The 20,743-nt window shown below is 59.3% G+C and overlaps 1 protein-coding gene across 11 annotated transcripts in view; it reads right to left on the bottom strand.

Moving 5' to 3' along the window:
- The window catches only part of ACOX3 (acyl-CoA oxidase 3, pristanoyl), a 57,776-nt gene that overhangs the window by 13,381 nt on the left and 23,652 nt on the right, over nucleotides 1-20,743 (bottom strand). For 7 of the 11 annotated variants that reach the window (XR_006341727.1, XM_043906075.1, XM_043906084.1 and 4 more), the window contains 7 exons: nucleotides 19,205-19,293; nucleotides 12,513-12,609; nucleotides 10,386-10,568; nucleotides 8,630-8,752; nucleotides 6,942-7,062; nucleotides 3,436-3,558; nucleotides 3,083-3,196 (listed from right to left, as the gene is read on the bottom strand). Coding sequence is in view for 10 of the 11 variants with exons in the window: in XM_043906075.1 (XP_043762010.1) it covers nucleotides 3,083-3,196; nucleotides 3,436-3,558; nucleotides 6,942-7,062; nucleotides 8,630-8,752; nucleotides 10,386-10,568; nucleotides 12,513-12,609; nucleotides 19,205-19,293 (850 nt within the window). In the remaining variant the exon portion in view is untranslated. Of the gene's footprint in view, nucleotides 1-3,082; nucleotides 3,197-3,435; nucleotides 3,559-4,973; nucleotides 6,111-6,850; nucleotides 7,063-8,629; nucleotides 8,753-10,385; nucleotides 10,569-12,512; nucleotides 12,610-19,204; nucleotides 19,294-20,743 lie in introns of those variants that run through there. The other 4 variants (XM_043906078.1, XM_043906083.1, XM_043906077.1 and 1 more) reach the window with 4 other exon arrangements.

The following is a 20,743-nucleotide window of genomic DNA, read 5'->3' as shown; positions in this document are numbered from 1 at the left end:
CCCATTTGTTAAACGCATCCTGGGCGCACACGCATCCACAGCACATAAATCAGAGGCACCGGGTGGAAAGCCGCCCTGCCCCTCCCGCTCCGAATAAGCCTAATTCCTTAAGGGAAGAAAAAAATCTCCTGACCTTGCAAACAGGCCTGGCTCAACCCTGGAAAGGTCCTGAATGTCCCGTCCTGCAGAGCCCCAGGGTCACATGTCACTCATGGAACTTTTACCAAAGATGCAGCTGAGACGAGGCCTGGCCCCGAGGTCTGGGGTTTAAATGATTGAGCACCCTGCGGATGAATGGAGGGCCGCGAGCTTCAGGCTCCCTTCTCCCTGTGGAGAACGTTGTCAGGGTTCCTTCCACGCCAAGCCTTCTCTGCCAGATGAGTTTTGCTTGCGCTCTTCCCTCCAGAAAATGTTTTCACTTGGTTGGAACGAGTGAAAATTAGAGCACTCGCAGGAAAAACAGATGACGCTGCCCTGGCATCCCTCCTGCCTCTGTGCACAAAACAGCTTCTGCGTTCACGGCGCCAGCGAGCGGGGCGGGGGCGGGGGCGGGGGATGCGTGGCAGGCCTGGGTGGGGGGCGGACACAGCAGGCCCCGTGACGTGTCCAAGAGCTGGCCGACCATGTGTTTACACTCTGATTTCACCACGGGGGATGGTTTTGTGGGGGGTGGAATTCCGGCGGGGTGGATGTTACTAGAATGATGAGGTCATTTCCTGGGCTTCCTGGAGCAACATCTGGGGGCTCTGGAACCATCATAAAGACCTTTAGGTGTGTCCCAGCGTCCTCCCAGCTCTTTAAAAAGACAGATGAAGAAGGTGCATCGTAAGAAAAGCTGTAACAAAGGGTGGTGAGGGAACTGAAGCAGTGACGAGCAGAAACGTCTCTGGCTGCTGCTGTCGATGAAAATGGAGGAGAGACGGCTGGGAAATGGGCCCAGCCTGGGTCCCACCCTCACTCCAGCCACAGACGTGGACTGGGCAGCGGAAGCTCCTCTCCTGGAGACCTGGGCGGCGGTGCAGCTTGACAGGGCCCCCCCACCCCGCACACACACACCACTCACACACACACACCACTCACACACACACACCACTCACACACACACTCACACACTCTCACACACACACACATTCACACACTCACACCCCCCCTCACACCCACACACCCACACACATACCCACAACGCACACACTCACACACTCACCCATACACACATGCACACACACACCCCCACACATTCACATTCACACACTCACACATACACACACACATACTCACACACACCCACACACACACCCACACACACACTCACTTTCACACACACTCACACATTCACACACTAACACACCCCCACACACACACCCCCACACACTCACACACATAGCCACACAACCACACACCCACATACACTCACCCATACACACATGCACACACCCTCACACACATTCACACACTCATACCCCCCACACTCACAGCCACACCTACACACTCACACACCACTCACACACACTCTCACACACTCACAAATTCACATACACACACACACACACTCACTCACACACATTCACACACCCCCACTCACACACCCACCCACACACATTCACATACTCACACACCCACACTCACACACACCCCCACACACTCACACTCGCACACACACACCCCCACCCACACTCACAGCCACACCCACTCACACACACATACCTACACACACATACACACACGCACACCCACACTCACAGCCACACCCACACACTCACACACACACGCGCACACACACACGCATACACACCCACACACCCCCACACACTCACATTCACACACCCACTCACAGCCACACCCACACACTCGCCCATACACACACCCACACACACATCCACTCACAGCCACACCCACACACTCACACACACTCACCCATACACACATGCGCACACACACGCATACACACTCACACCCACACAACCCACACACACATTCACACACACTCACACTCACACACACACCCACACACACACACACTCACACACATACACCCCCACACACACACTCACCATACACACACGCACACACACATACACACACACACACACACACACTCCCCATAGCCCACAGCCAGGGATGCTGTGATGGGTCATGTGCCCTTCGGGTACGTGGGGGCGGCTCCTTCACCCAGAGGACCACAGGGGATGCGCACGCTCTGTAAGCCAGGTGCCCTCCTGCCACACCAAAGGCTCTCTGCTAAGAGTGTTGGGGGAACGTAACGGCGTCTCGACAGCGGTTTCTGTGATGAGAGCTGCGGCTGGAACAGGGTGGGGTGTCTGCACACTGCGGGCCGTCCCGAGCCCCGAGCGGAGCTGAGCGCCGTGCTGGGGGCGCCCGCGTGTCCCCGCCCACATCCTCACCAGCCAGCAGGGACCGTGAGTCCCCCCCGGGGGGGCAGGCGGATGGGGGACGCACCCTAAACCCCACAGAAGGTGCGGGTCCAGGAGCGGGCCCAGCACCTCCATCTCTGGCAGGTGGGCTGCCTTTCTGGCTCCTGGGTGACTGGCCAGAGGGTCAGCTTCTGCCCGCCTATTGGGTGGGGGCATGTGCGCCTGGGGGTCAGGTGGGACCACACAGGGGGCCCCGAGGTGCTTGGCCACAGGAGTACCAGGGGGCAGAGGGACACACGCTCACTGAAACCCACGAACGGGGCGGTGAGCACTTCGCGAGGCTCCGCTGCGGCGTGAAGCTGCTATGGTTGGCACAGGATTTGACAGAAAGACGCGTGGGCCCTTGGGAGGAGGGCGCATCCTTCAGACGTCATTAACACATGGTAGGGAGGGGCGGGGCTGTGACCACCCCTGCTCTTTCTGTGACGTCTCTCCTTGACCACTCACTGTGAAGTGGGGGAGGGGGGCGGGTGGGAGCCGGCACTCCAGGGAGTGGGGAGCAAGCTCCCTTCTCTCCATTGTCGGCGTCAGCGCCGGACACAGGGAGGTGTCCGTGGATGAATCATCAGTGGAAGAATGAGGCGGCAAAGCAACAGGCTGCTTCCCGCCGGGCACGGCACACCTGGAGGCAGGGCAGGGCGTGCACTTACCTGAGGAGTCCAACAAGTCCTCGGGGCTGGAGCCCTCGAACCTCCTGCCAAGGATGTCTGGATAGGCGTCCAGGAAGTCCACGGTCTTCAGGGGGCTCTCGATGCGGGCACCGCCTAGGGGCAGAGCCAGTGACTCCAGGGAGAGCCGAGGACCCCCACCCGGGTGTGTCTGGCGGACAAATCGCCCCCCCCCCCCCGACCCGCCCCGGCTCATCACTTCAGAAGCTGGTCCAGCCCCGTTTGATCGCGTGTTTCCTGGCTGCAAACAGAGTCCATTCTGACAGAAGAGCTGGCTCAGGGGGCCCTGGGAACCTCCTCACCCCGCAGGGCTGCAGGGGCGCCGGCCGCCTCACCTTGGTCCCGGCGAGCCAGCAGGCCAAGCAGGTAGTTGCTGGTCTGCTGCAGCAGCACGTTGTTGTCGCCTTCGTACGTGCAGTTGGGGTCATTGTCGTCTCTGAGGTCGCCCAGACGGTTCACTGCAAGGGGGCGTGCTCATCACTGGGGGTGCGGCGGGAGAGATGCCCTCACCCCCTGCCACCTGGGACTCTGAGGTCAGGTCCCAGGCCCAGCCTGACTGGACAAAGCATCTCCCACCCTCTCCAGGCCCAGCTCCGCCCCCAGCCAGCAGTGCGCCCTATCCATCTGGCTGCTCCCCCTTCAAGGATACACTGGGAACACCCGCAAGGCTCCCGGGACGCCCTGCGCTGCTCTCAGGAAGCACCCACTGCCACCAGCATCCCGTTACCATCATGAGTCTCACGAATCGCCTGGCAAAGCCCCCTCCGGGGGGCCCACTGACGGAGCGGACTACCTGGGCGGGCGCCCTTCTTCCTCATACAACTAAAGGCATCCTTCTCTTTACACGCGACGTCTCAAATATCTGAAGACAGCGCTTCTTTTTCTCTTGCCTTTCCTACCAGTGAAATAACCCAATTCCTTCGCAGATTTCATAAAAGATTCTTCCCAGACCCTCCTCACCTGGGTCTCCGGCATATTAATAGAATGTTCTCCAGATGTGAGGCTGAGATGGGAGAATGGGTAGGACCCCCAACTTCTCACACTCACATACTGCTATGAACAGCCCAAGAGGGTGTTATGGTGCTCTGTAGCAGACACGAGGCTTGTGGTCACCTATGACACCCTGATCGTCTTCCGCTGACTTGCTTCCCCGTGCCACAGTGAGAGCACCGAACGTGAAGATCTCAGAGCGACCTTAGAGAGGTGACTAGAAACTGATATTCAAATCTAGATAAAAGGCTTTACATTTATCCCTGAGTTTGTTGGCCACACTGGCTTCAGCCCAGAAGGAATTATGTGATGACACTTGATTCGGTCATTTCTGCTGTCTGCGGGCTTCATGATTCAAGCTCCTCATTCTAAACTATTTATAGCGTCTCTATGAGCTATAACAACAAACAAAAACTACAAAGAACACTGCACGGAAGACAAAACACTCGGGTGAGTAACTTCTGTGCACCATGGTTACCCACACGTCAGTAACGCAGAGAGTGCAGAAGTCGAGGGCCCCCCCGCCTGCCCCCCACCGCACGAAAAGTAACTGGGACGCATCTTCACGGAAAGCACACAGCTACTCCAGAGTGTCGCCGAGATGCTCAGACTCAACCGGTGCCTAAAAGGCTCCAAAGGAACAAACCGTCAGGAAGGTCTCTGCCAATTCTTCTGCCGTCTCGTCTGAGTCACCAGACTTTACCCATCGGTGACTGAAGGTTAGCACACAGGAAGTTAGGCAGGGAAGCGGCAAATAATAAGGATGATGATAATAATAATGGGCTTTCCTGATGGCTCAGACGGTAAAGAATCGGCCTGCCACGCAGGAGACCCGGGTTCAATCCCTCTGTCGGGAAAACCTCCTGGAGAAGGGCATGGCTACCCACTCCAGTGTTCTTGCCTGGAGAATCCCATGGACAGAGGAGCCTGGTGGGCTACAGTCCAAAGAGATGGACATGACTGAGCAACTAAGACTTTCACTTTCATAATAATAATAATAGAATAACGGGGCACAGGCCACCTGCCCCACATTGTCAAACCCTTCAAGTGTGTTCATCCACGCACTTGCTGCAGGAACTCCCGTCGTGCCATGCTATCATCAGCCCATCTTGTGGAGAAGAACACCAAGGAGCAGGGTGCGGGGTCAGCTCGCCCTCGGAGACGCAGCCAGCGGCCAGCAGAGACAGAGGAGGCAGGGTCTGGGCCCGGCCTGTCGGTCACCTGCTCTCTGCACCGCCCACCAGCTGCTCAAACAGCCGCCAGTAACAACAGAAGTGGACGCTAGGTCTCGGAGTGTCTCATCGGAACAAAACGTGGGGCCAGGGTACTGCCAAGTCAATAACCAGACAGTTCCAACTCAGATGAACGGACAATACGCTCCCTTCTGTTCTGGCTTTCGGTCTCCACGCTGCCTCGTGACCCCTAGGTTTCAGCCAGGGAGCATCAGGTGGCAGGGAACCGAGGGATGGGACGGGAGAGCAGGCCCTGGCCAACCTGCTCTGCAAAGTTCCAGACGGTAAATGCCGTCTGCCGAGACGTCTCAGCTCTGTGGGGGGAGCAGGACCACGGCCACAGGAAGCGTGTAAATGAATGGTCACGGCTGTGTGCTGATAAATCATTATTTACAAAAATCTTTATCCACGGAAATAGCCTTTGGCCCACAGGCTGTCGTGCGCTGACCTCTGGCCGTGTGCTGACCCCTGGCCGTGTGCTGACCTCTGGCCGTACGCTGACCCCTGGCTGTGTGCTGACCCCTGGTTGGCTGTGTGCTGACCCCTGGCTGTGTGCTGACCCCTGGTTGGTCGTGCGCTGACCCCTGGTCGTGCGCTGACCTCTGGCCGTGCGCTGACCCCTGGCCGTGTGCTGACCTCTGGCCGTACGCTGACCCCTGGCTGTGTGCTGACCCCTGGTTGGCTGTGCGCTGACCCCTGGCTGTGTGCTGACCTCTGGCCGTACGCTGACCCCTGGCTGTGTGCTGACCCCTGGTTGGCTGTGCGCTGACCCCTGGCCGTGTGCTGACCTCTGGCCGTGCGCTGACCCCTGGCCGTGAGCTGACCCCTGGTTGGCCGTGCGCTGACCCCTGCTTGGTCGTGCGCTGACCCCTGGTTGGTTGTGCGCTGACCCCTGGTTGGTTGTGCGCTGACCCCTGCTTGGTCGTGCGCTGACCCCTGGCTGTGCGCTGACCCCTGCTTGGTCGTGCGCTGACCCCTGGTTGGTTGTGCGCTGACCCCTGCTTGGTCGTGTGCTGACCCCTGGTTGGTTGTGCGCTGACCCCTGCTTGGTCGTGCGCTGACCCCTGGCCGTGAGCTGACCCCTGGCTGTGCGCTGACCCCTGCTTGGTTGTGCGCTGACCCCTGGCCGTGCGCTGACCCCTGGCCGTGTGCTGACCCCTGGTTGGTTGTGCGCTGACCCCTGCTTGGTCGTGCGCTGACCCCTGGCTGTGCGCTGACCCCTGGTTGGTTGTGCGCTGACCCCTGGTTGGTCGTGTGCTGTTCCCTGGCCGTGCGCTGACCCCTGCTTGGTCGTGCGCTGACCCCTGGTTGGTCGTGTGCTGACCCCTGCTTGGTCGTGCGCTGACCCCTGGCCGTGCGCTGACCCCTGGCTGTGCGCTGACCCCTGGTTGGTTGTGCGCTGACCCCTGGTTGGTCATGTGCTGACCCCTGGTTGGCCGTGCGCTGACCCCTGCTTGGTCGTGCGCTGACCCCTGGCTGTGCGCTGACCCCTGGTTGGTTGTGCACTGTTCCCTGGCCGTGTGCTGACCCCTGGTTGGCCGTGTGCTGACCCGCAGTCGGGTGTGAGTCACATGGTAGGGATAAGGACAGAAACCAGCCCACGTGTCTCTGGAACCTACTGGCCAGGTAGCCGTGTCCTCCACACGCCTCGCGGCACTCCTGGATCCCCCGCTGGGCCGTCCACGAGGCCAGGGCCTTGCCGGCCGATGACAAGGCATGGATCTCGCGTCCCAGCTCTGCCTTGGGAGGGAGAAAAGCCAACAAGATCAGGGGAAGAGAGGCTCTGACCCCGGAGGTCAGGGGCCGGGCCAAGCTCTGCCTCAAAGGCCTACGCCCCCTCCAGTCTGACCCAGGTGGCTGACAACCACAACAGTAGGAGACCCAGTTTTAGCTTAAGAAACAGGGTTCATCTAGGCGTGGATACCCTGCGCTCTGGTCACACAACTTCCTAGCACTGAAGATAAACAACTGCAGCTGCTCAGCGGGTAGACCCTGGTGGGAGGCTGATCGTGGGAGAACACGCTGGGGAGAACACGCTCATGACTCAGTCTACACGAAGTTCAAGCGCGAACCTGAGCGACGGCTGCTCAAGCTCCAGTCCTTCACGGGGAGAGGAGGAAGAAACCCAAGGGTGGGAGGCGGCGCTGACGCGCTGCCCCCAGGGGAGGGGGGGAGCAGCCCCAGAGGGCTGCAAAGCCCTGGCCATTCAGGACCCCTGTGCAGGCCCCGCTCAGGGTCCCTAGTTTTAACACATCTAGTAAATATTCTTTTACTTCCAGTGATCATTAGTAGCAACAATTACAAGAAAGATACACCTACACACACACCTGCTAAATAAGGTGATGCGTTTTACCAGCATCTTCAGCTTCACAGAAGCGCTACTTTGTAACCCATGCCTGGGTTGAACTACTTTTTCTGAGCTTCAGAGAAAAAAAAAAAAGACCATGGTGACCCTTGGAAACATTACTAGCAGGACAATCCATTGTCAGCTGGCAAAACTTCAGTGACGCATGTTTGAGGCGGGGGAAAATGCATTAGCTCCACATTCCTGATGAAACGGTCCTCGGGGTCACGTCAGCCTGACTGCATGGCTGTGCACCCTGCCAGCCCCCCACCCCTTCACCCTCCGCCTCTTGACGCCTGGGCGTCTATGCTGGATATTCCAAAATGTGCTAATTTGATACAGGCTTTTCAGGGCGTGGTCGGTAAGCCCGCTCTCTGTAGCATTTCTGATGAGTCTTCAGACGCACTTGCCGCTGTGCCTTTTCGCTCTGCCCAGGAGGCAGCGTGAAGCAGAAAAAAAATCAACGTGTGAGGCGTCCACCCATGGAAATTACCCGAAGACCTTTTCTGAGCACAGGGGCTGATCTCAGCAGGTCTGCACGCTTGCGTCTGGCACAAAGCCGTGCCTGTCAGCTCACATCCAGTCAGCTGGACGCAGACCTTTGTAGGGTTGTTTACGAAAGGATCAGAACCGTGAAATCCACGGAGGGGGCCGGTAATGTGGATTTTGCAAAAGCATCCTGTTCCCCAGAGGAGAACAACAGCTGAACTCACAGACAGGAACCAGGGGCCGTGTCAGCACGTCCTCGAGAATGGGGGATGCGGACACGTGCCGACACGGCCCCCATCCCCATGACGGGCTCTGGGAGGACACGGCCCAGGGGCCAGGTTGGACGAGCCTGCATCATCCCTGCAGATCCACACACCCAGGTTGTTTTGAAAGAAAGGCTGAGCCTGCCCTGTTCAAACCCAGTGAAATTTAAATGAGGGTGAACACAGCAGAGAAAAAGCAGGGGGCTCTCACCTGCCTGACGCTCCGGTCTTTCCCCAGGAGGCCTTGCTGAAGCTCCCCCAGATCCAGGAAGAGCGATTTGGAAAAGTGGTCCAAGGCGTAGGCGGCGGCCAGGTATGGCAGTAAGCGCCATTGCTGAAATGGACAAATCTCCGCCTGAACATCCAAACGTCCTCGGCAAGACGACAGGGCAGAGGCAGCAGGAACCCACCCCCACCGTCCCCACATTAATGCACAAGGCTCTGTACCTCTCCCGGAACCCCCCCACCTCCCCACCACGACACCTGCCCCTGATGCCCTTCCAGCACAGCCGGTCTTCCCGGCCACCCTGACAGGCCCACTCAGGGAGAAGCGCCCACGGGCACTGCCCTGCCCCGCTCTCTCCGCTGTCCCGGTCATGCGATCCCTCAGCCAGAGTAAACGCTGAACTATGATACAGGGAACTGAGACAGCCAGGTCACCATGCCTGAGCGCGGGGCCGACCTGGCCACGCCTTGCCCCTTGTGACCCTAGGAGGAAGACAGCGACTGCCCACGGGCCAGGAGGGGAAACAGGCTCCCAGAGGCCAAGGGAGCACGTCTGTTTCACCAGCGCGGGTCCGCTGTTGCCTGGATGGAGGGGGAGGCTGAGAGGACCTGGAAGACAGTCAGCACCACCGCCGCTGGCTCCATCGTCCATTGTCGTCTGCAATCCCTACGCGCGGTCACCGTGCCCACGCCCGAACGTGGCTAATCCTTGCAACCACCCACAGAGGGGTGTGATCACTACTCCAACGTGCAAGGGAGAAAACTGGAGCACAGATAGGCTCAGCGCCTCACCCAAGGGCGCACAGCAGGGCGGGGTGGACCTGGGGTCAGAAGCCCACGCGTGGGGTTCGGTGGGCCCTGGTGACCACTGAGGCCAGGCTTCAAGCCCAGGCAGGGAGCGCGCTGTGACCTCATGAGGACCACGGGGTCCAGCGTTGTGGTGGACGCTGCGTGCCAGCCAGGCACGAACTAGGCATGAGGCTCTTCCTTACTTGCTCATTTGGTATTAAACCAGGTTCGTGGTCCTACTAAGGGTCAAACAAATTCAATCCAGTTACAATGTCCTGAAACGCTCACTCAAACATGCCTTTGCTCACACATTGCTGGGCCCAAGACTGGGGCTCGGTCTAGCTGCTGCCTCTGGGGCCCCACCTGTGACCTGGGGACCACTACCAGCCCACCTGGTGCGCAGGGCAGCTGCGTGGTGGGTGTGGAAGGGCTCGGGATGCAGAGACACTGGTGGGGGCGCCCTGTGATCAAATGCCACGCCCGCCCCCACCCCGGCCAGGCACCCAGGTGATGCTCAGCTCAGGGTGCACCCCTGCCATCCAGGGCTGCCTCGACCTTGGAGGACCTGGAGGGGGGAGTGTCCCCTCTGCTAAAGGATGTCATCATGAATGCCGCTGCACACTCAGCCACTGTGTCCCGGGATGAACGGGCATGTCAGAGCACGGCCTGGACACACAGGACCCTGTACAAGGGGTGAGTGTGCACACCTGCCTCCCCCCCACACTGCCTCACCAGAGCGCCTCCTCCAGGCCCCTCATTTCTTTTCAACTAAAGACCATCGTGGAGACCATCTGTGGCCCCCGAGGCCACACTCCTTCCGGGGCCTGGCGTCACCGTGTAACTCCAGAACAGGCCCGGTCAGCCCCCCGTGACCCAGCTGCAGAGACCTGAGAGAAGCGGCGTGTTTGCACATGGACGGAACGACAGCGGACTCACGCCCGCAGACGCTGTACCTGCAGCGGGTACTCCAGCACTGGGACTTCCTCCTTGTCCGTCGGCCCAAACTGACGCCTGGTGGCTGAGAAGCGCAGAGCGATGGACACGGCCAGCTTCAGGTTCACGACGGATATGCCCACGATGGCGACCCGGTTGGCCGACAGGCTGCCCAGGGACTCGCTGAAGCGCTGCCCCACGTCCTGCGGGAGGAGAGCAGGTGGCGGTGGACCCGGGACCCGCGGGCCACCTCGGGGATGGGCGCGGGGGTGGAGGGGTGCGCCTGTCCTCCTTCAACACTCCAGGCCCAGCCCCTGGGGCACCCCAGACACAGCCCCCCTGGAGCTGAGTGGGGTGGGGGGCGGTATGCCCATCACGGGACGGTACGGGGGACACCCACCCACAGGAGGAAGGGGCCCCGGGCAGACCGCCATCACCGAGGACCAGACGCAGCTCTGCCGAGAGCAAGGCTGGAGGCGAGGGCGGGGAACACAGCTGGTGCCAACGTCTTGTTCGTAAAAAGGGCTCCCTCCCCGCTCCCCCGGGGTTCCTGCCTCCCCGGCGAGCCACCATCCCAAGGGCTGTGACGGTCATCGGGACGGCCGTCCGTTGTTCTCTGTGATCTTTTGTTGTTTGCTGTTGCTCAGCTCCCCAGTCGTGTCTGACTCTTTGTGACCCCATGGACGGCAGCACGCCAGGCCTCCCTGTCCATCACCACCTCCCGGAGTTTACTCAAACTCACGTCCATCGAGTCGGTGATGCCATCCTACCATCTCATCCTCTGTCGGCCCTTTCTCTTCCCGCCCTCAATCTTTTCCAGCATCAGGGTTTAAAACTAGTAACTGTCTGTGTGCATCTATCTTCAATCGGTTCTAAGTTTCAAGGTGCTTACCATGGTCCCTCGTAGCAGCTTGGCTTTCAGGCCCATCGGCGGCGCTTGGGTACATCGGCCTGACGGTCTCACCAAACGACGTGATCACGTGTGCCTCCCTCACCCTGTGCTGCTTCTCCCGCTTCATTTATTTTATTATTCAGGCTTTTCTTCCAAAACTATGTCCACTCTGGTATTTGTGCGGCAGCCTTCCAAGCCCCTGGCCATGAATATTTACTTTGTTCTCACGCACGAATGACAGTTTCCCTGCGTTTAGAAAAAGCACGTGTACGGTGGTTTTCCCTCCGTGGTGAGAAGCGTCCTTTCCCTGACTGCTTTCGGTCAACGTCGCGCTGGGAAAATCGGAGGTAAAGGGGCTTTGATCCCACGGCAGCCGCTCTGCCTCCTGTCCCGGGAAGGGCTTGGGGTCTTCTCTCTGAGGTTCCAGTATTTCTCGACGGTGAGCCTGGGGTGACAGCCCCTGACCCTCTGTGTGGGACCCCGCAGTCGAGATAGTCTTCCTTCCGTAATTTAGAGCCCTCTATCTCTGCTGTTTCTACGAGCTGTCTCTGGGTTCTCTGCATCCCTGCCTGCCGCTTGCTTCACTGAAGTTCAACCCCACTGGATCGACCCCCTCCGCTGGCTTCTCTCGTCTGCCTCCATACTTCCGGGTTTCATATCACTGTTTCCTCTTCTGAATGGCCTCCTGTGTCACTTCCAGCCTCTCTCCTGATTGGCAGGTACTTGTCACGTTCGTTGAAGCCCTGCTCTCGGCTCCGGGCAGCCTACGTGTGGCGTTGGGTCATCCCGGCTGTGGGTTCAGGACCAGCGGTGCTCAGCCACCCTGACCTGGCCAGGTCTGGAAGGGCCCAGGCCCGGGCCCCTACACGTCCACCCTCAATGAACTTCTGGGCGCGGTCAGTCCCAGACGCCGGAGGATGCAGTCGCCCCCTCAGGTGCCTGGCCCAGCAGGCAACCCTTCCCTCTCCCTGCTGTGGGGAACAGTGCTGGTCGGGGCAGCCTCCCCAGCTGTAACCCCAGGGGGCTGGTGAGGATTGTGGGGGGATGTCATGCCTGGGGCCCCGGGGGTGCGCTGGACCCAGGCGCCCCCTTCCTTGGTGGAGGCGCCAGGACCTGAGCCTGGGGAGGTTGGCACAGGCCTCCGGCTCCCTTGGCGACTCTCCTCCCCCACCAGCGGGGTGCATGTCCAGCAGACCTGAAGGGGCCGGCTTCCTCACCCACAGACTCCCCCACCCCAGCCTGGAGGCTCCGGTACCTTGACGTGGGTGACGTAGGCGCCCTCAGGGGTGACGTCTCCCGAGCGGTTCAGCAGGTCCTGGCGCGGAATCCTGACCTTGTGGAACATGGCGAACCTGGGCGGGGACACGGCTTCTGGTTAAACGGGGGGACGGCCCCAGGGCTCACCTCCCCCTCCCGAAACCTGGTCAAATCAAAGCGGAGGACAGCTCAGAAGGTGATGTAACCCCCCAGAGACCGGAAAACCCCAAGAGCAAACCCAGGAGGGAAGACACGGGAGACGGGGCGTCTCAACAGATCTTTCTACCTGTGAAAGCAGGCTTTACCTGGTTTTTTATTTTTTGTGGTTTGTTGTTGTTGTTTGCTGCCCTGCATGGCTTGAGGGATCTTAGTTCCTGGACCAGGGGTTGAACCTGGGCCTTCAGCAGTGAGAACATGGAGTCCTAACCACCGGACAGCCCTAGCTTTCCCCCAAAAAGCTTAAACAAAAACTGTGGTGTGAGTGATGGGTTCTGCATGAAACAACTCGGTCGCTGTCTGTTGGTAATGATGGAGGCCCCCGACCCCCAGCTGCCCCTGGACACTCAGGTCTCAGGGCCGCACACAGGCTCCTACTACGCTGGGAGGGAATGCCCTCGACGTGGCTGGACAAGCCCAGATGACGTCCTTCAGCAGGAAACACGGACCTTCTTCCTAAACGTGAGGATCTCTGACTCACGCTTGGACCCCACACCAGAGTCCCCCACACGGGGTGACAGAGCCAGCAAACTGGGCTTCAGACCTCCCCAGTCAAGCAGAAGGATGAGCCGTCCCATCGGGGCTCCAGATGCAGGGGTCAGCTCCCCTGAGCAGCTGGAGAAGACGCCTGCACACACATCCCCAGGGGTCATGCACATGTGTCAGTAATCAAAGGTATTTTCTGTGGTTGTCAGGAAGGAAAATCTAACTCACAGTAGTCCAGGGGACAAGGCTGTGCAGAGTACCGGGTGGTGCAGAAACTGCCAAACAAAAAAAACCCCAAACATCTATGTCAACCCCTGCTATAGCACCTTGGGCTTCCCAGGGGGCACTAGTGGGAAAGAAATCGCCTCCAAGATAGTGAAGTCACTCAGCCGTGTCCAACTCTTTGCAACCCCATGGACTGTAGTCTACCAGGCTTCTCCCTCCATGGGATTTTCCAGGCAAGAGTACCAGAGTGGGTGGCCATTTCCTTCTCCAGGTGATCTTCCCGACCCAGGGATCGAACCCAGCTCTCCAGCATTACAGGCAGACGCTTTACCTCTGAGCCACCACGGAAGCCCAAAGTGATCTAGGAAAGTGAAAGTCACTCAGTCGTGTCCAACTCTTTGCGACCCCATGGACTATCCAGTCCATGGAATTCTCCAGGCCAGAATACTGGAGTGGGTAGCCTTTCCCATCTCCAGGGGATCTTCCCAACCCAGGGATTGAACCCAGGTCTTCCGCATTGCAGGCGGATTCTTTACCAGCTGAGCCACAAGGGAAGCCCAATACAGTACTCTTTAAAGACACAGGTTTGATCCCTGGGTTGGGAAGATCCCCAGGAGGAGGGCCTGGCAACCCACTCCAGCATTCTTGCCTGGAGAATCCCATGGACAGAGGAGCCTGGTGGGCTGCAGTCCATGGGGTCACAAAGAGTCGGACAGGACTAAAGCGGACACAACTAACGCACATAAGCATAGCGCCTTATCAGATTTCTAAGCATTTTCAGTGCCACACGGGACCCTCTCTTACTGAACCACAGGAAGCAGGTCTGTGAGGGAGAGCAGTGCCCTTCAGAGAAGGCGGACGGCTCCTCGCCCCCAGCCCACCCCCGGCCCCTCCCCAGATCCCCAGGTCACGCACGGCACCCCCCCACCGTCCAGAGTCAGCACGCTCACCTCCACCTCCAACCCAATGTCCTCACGGTCTGTGCCTCTTCTGGCCTGATTTCCTCAACAGTCTCTGCCTTGGTCTCTCCAGGCCCTACCTCGTCCCCGCCCCGTCCCGCACACGGGGCAAAGGCCTATGCAAACTTCAGTTAGGGATGGTCACGCCTGGCACAAGAACCCTGGATCCCTGGGACCAACAGAATCGAAACCCACAGGAGGACGTGGTAAGCCCTCTGACAGGACCGCTGCCCACTCCTCGCGGCCCCCCACCAGGCAGCATCTGCATGCAACCTTCAAGCCGGCCAGGCCCTCTCCAGACAGGCAGGTGGGTCCTCTGAGCACTGCCACCCTCTCCGAGAGGCCTGCCGTGCCTCCCCACCCCTCCCCGTGATGAGCCCCGGGTGGCCCCACAGCACCACGAGACGTGGTCCCGTCCACATTGCTCACTGAGTCACCTGCTTCTCAATGGGAGCTAAGCCATCCTGTTATAAGGGGCCACGTGCCCGGAACCGAGCAATTAGGGCCACGGATGAGCCAGCCAGGAGTGAGACTTCATCCCCTGGGAGCTGGTACAGTCTGCACAGACCCCCAAGTCGGGGGAGAGCCTGGGGCTGACACAGCCAGTGCCCCTGGGGAAGAGTCGAGGCCAGGGGCGGGGCATCTGGAGGCCCCTCCCAGATTCCTTCAGAATCACCTAGGATTCTGCACCTCAGGCCCCAAGGCCTCCGCCAGCGTCCAGGCGAGGGGTCTCCCTCCCATGTCCAAAACACAGGCCCGGCCCGAGTGTCTGAAAGTGCTGGCCTGGAGGCGGCCACGCGGCAGGCATCTGTGGGGCTCAGACCCCTGCGTCCTGAGAACGCCTGGCCGCGGTGCCGACGCCCCCCGTGTGGTCCAGCCCGTTACTGGAAAGCCGCGGGATGCTCTTCCAAGTCTGCTGCTGTAAACTCGGAGCGCCCTTTTTAAGGAGTGGAAAATCTTCACCCGCCCCTGCCACTCAGGGGACGGAACCAGGCTGAACGTATTTATACTTGCAAAAATAGTCGCCTGGGGTTTAACCGAAATCAGAATTTCACACGTTCTTTTCTGAGTCACAGACAGTCAACGCTGGCCAGCCTGAAGCCTGGAATCCCGTGTCCATGGAGGACACAGGTGTGTCTATGCACGTGCGCTGGGTGGCAACGGGCACGACATGGGGATGTGAACATGCAGTGTGTCTGGCTCCCCGGCCCTGCACCCCTTCCCTCCTGGACCCCCCACGTCAGGTCCTAACAATCTCCTTGCTCCTTGAGGCCTCCCACCACCGCCACCCCAGCCCCACCAGGGACCAAACGCACCCAGCAGGTCTCAGCACATACCCCCGCCCCTGCCCACCACCAGACGCTTCCCCGAGTGGCCACTGAGCAGACGTGAGGATGCCTGCAGCCCATCTTGAAGGTGAGGCTCAACGGCTCACCTGAGGGGTCTTTACTATCTTACTTTCAGAGTTATTTGACTAAAAGTAATCCACGTAATCTAGACAGGCTTGCCTTGTGGCTCAGCTGGTAAAGAATCCGCCTGCAATGTGGGAGACCCCGGTTTGAGGCCTGGGTCGGGAAGATCCGCTGGAGACGGGACAGGCTGCCCACTCCAGTATTCTGGGCTTCCCTGGTGGCTCAGCTGGGAAAGAATCTGCCTGCATTTGAGTCAGTTGTAATGAGGTGGATGAAACTGGAGCCTATTATACAGAGTGAAGTAAGTCAGAAAGAAAAACACGAATACAGTATATTAACGCATATATATGGAATTTAGAAAGATGGTAACGATGCCCCTATCTGCGAGACAGCAAAAGAGACACAGATATAAAGAACAGACTTTTGGACTCTGTGGGAGAGGGTGGGATGATCTGAGAGAATAGCACTGAAACATGTCTATTACCATATGTGAAATTGATCGCCAGTCCAAGTTCGATGCATGATACAGGGTATACTCAAAGCTGGGGCACTGGGACAACCCAGAGGGGTGGGATGGGGAGGGAGGCGGGAGGGGGGTTCGGGATGGGGGACATGTACACCCGTGGCTGATTCATGTCAATGTATGGCAAAAACCACAATAGTGTAAAGTAATTAGCCTCCAATTAAAATAAATAAGAAAAAAGGAATCAACCTGCAATGCAGGAGACCTGGGTTCGACCTCTGGGTTGGGAAGATCCCCTGGAGAAAGGAAAGACTACCCACTCCAGTATTCTGGCCTGGAGAATTCCATGGACTGTACAGTCCATTGGGTCACAAAGAGTCGGACATGACTGAGCGACTTTCACTTCGCTGATTTCTAGACAGCCTTCCTGCAGACTCACGCACTCCTGTGATCCACCTACACATTGTTACTGCTTTTTATTTTAAAAAACAAGAGGTCTCTGGACAAAAAGTCACTCCATCACAGCACTGCCCTGCAAGCAGCGGGCAAGTGGGGGAAGCAGGGACTCAGGTCCCGGGCGCCCTCTGCTGGGCATGTGCCCCGCGGCCAGCAGGGACAGCGGCGTGTCCAGCGAGGCGGGCCCCTGGCCCCATCCCAGCCCCTGCCCAGGACAGGGGGTCCGAGGGGCCCCAGGTGCTGCAGAACCTTCAAAGGCTCAGGGACCGAGTGAGGCTGCTTCCATGTCCTGTCCGCCAAGCAACCCCTTGGGACGTCTCAGAACGGCGACTCTGATCTCGGGGAGCCACTCTGGGCCCGGCATCAGGGTGGTCACCATGCTGCCCCCTGGCGGCCCCCCGGGCTGGCACGGCTGAGACTTACAGGAGCTGTGCTCCTCCCACATGACCCGTTTGCTTGGAGGAGGGCCTTGGTGGCCCCGGGGGGAAAGCTTATGCCTGCAGTGTGGGACACCGGGGCTCAGTCCCTGTGTGGGGAAGATCCCCTGGAGGACGGCACGGTGACCCACTCCAGTATTCGTGCCTGGAGAATCCCATGGACAGAGGAGCCTGGAGAGCTACAGACTATGGGGTGGCAAAGAGTCAGACACGACTGAGTGACTAACACTTTCACTTTTTTTTTGCTTTGTCGGTGTGACTGTGTCTCCTGGGGCCGAGGCGGGGGGGGCGCTGTAGTTAGACACGGTACTGTGTCTAAAGCAGGAGCTGACTTGGGGGGAACCAAGTGCAGAGCGTTTCACTGATGTCCCAAAACAAGCGTAAAGGTTCTAACTTGTAAAAACCAAGACGTACGGGGACCGGGAACCCGTGAGCCCGCCTGATGCCGTCCACAGACTGCAGGGACCCGGCAGCGCGTGTGCACGGCTGGAGGGTCACCTCCCGCCGCCAGGCTGCACGTGGCCACACAGACCCGCCGTAGACACAGCCGCCGCACACACGCTTTCTGGGCCCCACGCTAGGGCATGCAGAGCTCAAAAGGGGACAGGGCCTTCCACCCCTCCACTCGCGTGGCCCCCGTGATGCCGCCAACCGCTCAGAGGACTAAGCGGCAAGTGGCCCGTCCCTGCCAGAGGCCCCCTGCACCCACACCGAGCCGCAATGCACAGAACGACGCCCCCTCCCCCCCAGGTAATTAACAGGTCTTCGCACAGGCCAGTGAGAGAGGCGCTCAGAGCTCTCGACGGGAATTAGTTAAACGGCTTGTGCGTGCGTGTGCCTGGTTTTGCCTTTTAACAACGTCCTGCCGCCTTCTCCTCCAGCTACAGAGTGAAAATCGATGGTACTCCCCTCCTCAGGCACAGGCTGGGGCCTCACCTGTTCCGAGGGCCCGAGCGGAGATATGAGACACTCCCCAGGCCACCAGCTCCCCAGCTTACAGGGAGGGACAGCTGAAAGGACCCTGAGAGTGCTGGGAGGCTGACCACCTGCTCTGGCTTCTGTCTCAGAGACGACCTGCCTCCTGATTTATATTCAAGACGACCAGAGTCAGGGTAACCAGAGGGCTCCAACTACGGCCGGGCATGCTCCTTTGTTCTCTGGCTCCCCGCGAAGTGGCAGGTACACAGACGCTCCTAAGATGCAGTGTGACATACAGGACTAAGGAACCTCCCAGCTCTGCTTCCCCACATGGGAAGCATCTCAGGAGAACAGAAGGCGCAGAGCATCTCAGCCAGGCTTTCTGAGAGATGGCAGGTGAGTCCTGCCTGAATGCTCAGGTGAGGGGGCACCGACGGGTGGCACACAGCTGGGAAGACACGGCTGGCTCCCAGGCAGGGCTATGTGAGGGGCCCACCACGGGGACATCACGGACGAGCAGACAGGCCGGGAAAGCTGCTGAAGGTCAGTCAGCCCAAGAGGCAGAGGTGGACCCGGGATCTGAACCCAAATTGTTTCACTCCCAAATTCGTGCCCTGAATGAGCCAGAGAATCCCTCCGGGAGGCTGCAAGGCCCCTCCTGACATGGCTCCCCTGCCCACCTGCCCCCCGTCTAGCTCCCCAAGCCCAGGTCTCGTCTCAGACCACACTGCCCCCACTACCCAGAGCCCAGCTCCTCCCGCAGGACGGCACGGGTGCAGGCTGGGCGCCCAAGCTCCGGGCTGGGGCAGCACGCCGGGGTCACAGGTTGAGGACCCAGGGGCTCAAACCCTGACTCTGGGCTGAGAGCTGGAGTGGCCACAGGCCAGAGGCAAGTTCGCTGCTCAGCATGCAGAGCCACTTAGCTCCTGAGGCTGGCCTTGGAGCAGAACCTAGCCCTTCCCGACAGTCTCTGGTGCAGACGTGCGGCGCGTCCTGCAGGGCGCGGGGGCGGCACTGAGGGCCCGGGGCGGGGGGCTCACGGGTGGGCAGTACTGAGCAGGCAGCCTCGCGGTACGGGCCCCAGAGGAGCGGCCGTCAAGTCCAAGGGCCGGACTCACCCGTTGTCCAGGCCGTTCTGCCCCAGCTTCTTCCCGATATCGCCGACCATCACTCCTGGCATGGGAAGAAGGGTCTTCGGGTCCCGAATCTGCACAGACCACAAAAAAAAAAGAAAAAAAGACGGAAGCTGTGAGGGCCACACGGAAAAGCAGATGAAAATGTCCAAGACCCCCCGCTCCGAACGAACGAGCCACGGGGTCCCTGCGTGCAGCTGCCGTGGGTTTAAACTGACCTCCTGAAATGTGGCCCTGTTGGGAGGTAGGGTCCTTGCAGATATTAACCAAGGATCTGGAGGGGAGACTGCCCTGGTTACCCGCAGGGGCCTGAATCCAATGGCCCACATTCTCTGAGGGTCAGAGGAGGAGAGGACACGGGGACAGGGGGCCACGTGCAGACAGAGGTGGAGACTGGTCGGAATCGGCCACAGCCCAGCATCGGGGGTGTCAGCAGAAGTGGGAACAGGCAGGAAGGACCCTCCCTTGCAGCCTGTGGGCAGCGTGTGGCCTTTCTGACACCCCGACTTGGCCCCTCATCTGTGGTACTGTTCTTGGTTACCGTGGCCCCAGGACACTGGTCAGTGTGCTGTCTGGAAGACCCCAGGCACTGCCTATTCACACTTCAGATGCAGGACTTTCCACGGGGTGAAACGGGCATGACAAAGGGCCGTGAACGTGTGTGTGGATTATTTTTGTAAACTCCCGCTGCCCCAAAAGTGAAAGTGAAAGTCGCTCAGTGGTGCCTGACTCTTTGTGACCCCATGGACTCTATAGTCCATGGGATTCTCCGGGCCAGAATACTGGACTAGGTAGCTGCTCCCTTCCCCAGGGGATCTTCACAACCCAGGGATCAAACCCAGGTCTCCCGCATTGCAGGCAGATTATTTACCAGCTGAGCCACCAGGGAAGCCCAAGAATACTGGAGTGGGTAGCCTATGCCTTCTCCAGCGGATCTTCCTGACCCAGGAATCGAACCCAGGTCTCCCACGTTGCAGGCAGATTCTTTACCAACTGAGCTATCAACGAAGCCCATGACTTTGAATAACTTTAAATGGAGTATAATCTATAAACTTTGAATCACTGTATTGTACACCTGAAACTAATACGGCTATAACAATAAAACACTGTAAACCGATTATACCTCAATTTAAAACACCTTTTTTAACCAAAGAAGAAGAAGTGTTGTGGTGGTGCTGCTGGTGGGAGGCAGCTGGCGTGCAGGGCTCCCCTGAGCAGTGGGTCAAGATGACCACAGCCAGCCCTTGGCGGGGACAGGGGCGTGTACCACCTCATCCCCATGGACCATGACCACCAGGGGAGAAGACTTTGCGTGCGAGGCTTCTGGAGCCATTGCTGCTGCCATCGTGGTGGCCTGTCATCATCGTCCCCGAGGTTCCGATCCTGCCGAAGAGGTACAGCAGGACAACCAGGGCGAGACGGGAGCCCCAGGGCCCCGAGCCAGCCGCCCCTCCTGCCCTGGTCCCAAAGAGCCACAGCAGCCGGCACCCCGCTGCCGTGACCTTCAGCCCTGCAGACGTCCAG

Source organism: Cervus elaphus, chromosome 6 (genome assembly GCF_910594005.1).
Source record: "Cervus elaphus chromosome 6, mCerEla1.1, whole genome shotgun sequence".
In the NCBI taxonomy this organism is placed as follows: Eukaryota; Metazoa; Chordata; class Mammalia; order Artiodactyla; family Cervidae; genus Cervus; species Cervus elaphus.
This window is presented reverse-complemented; position numbering and strand designations above follow the sequence as displayed.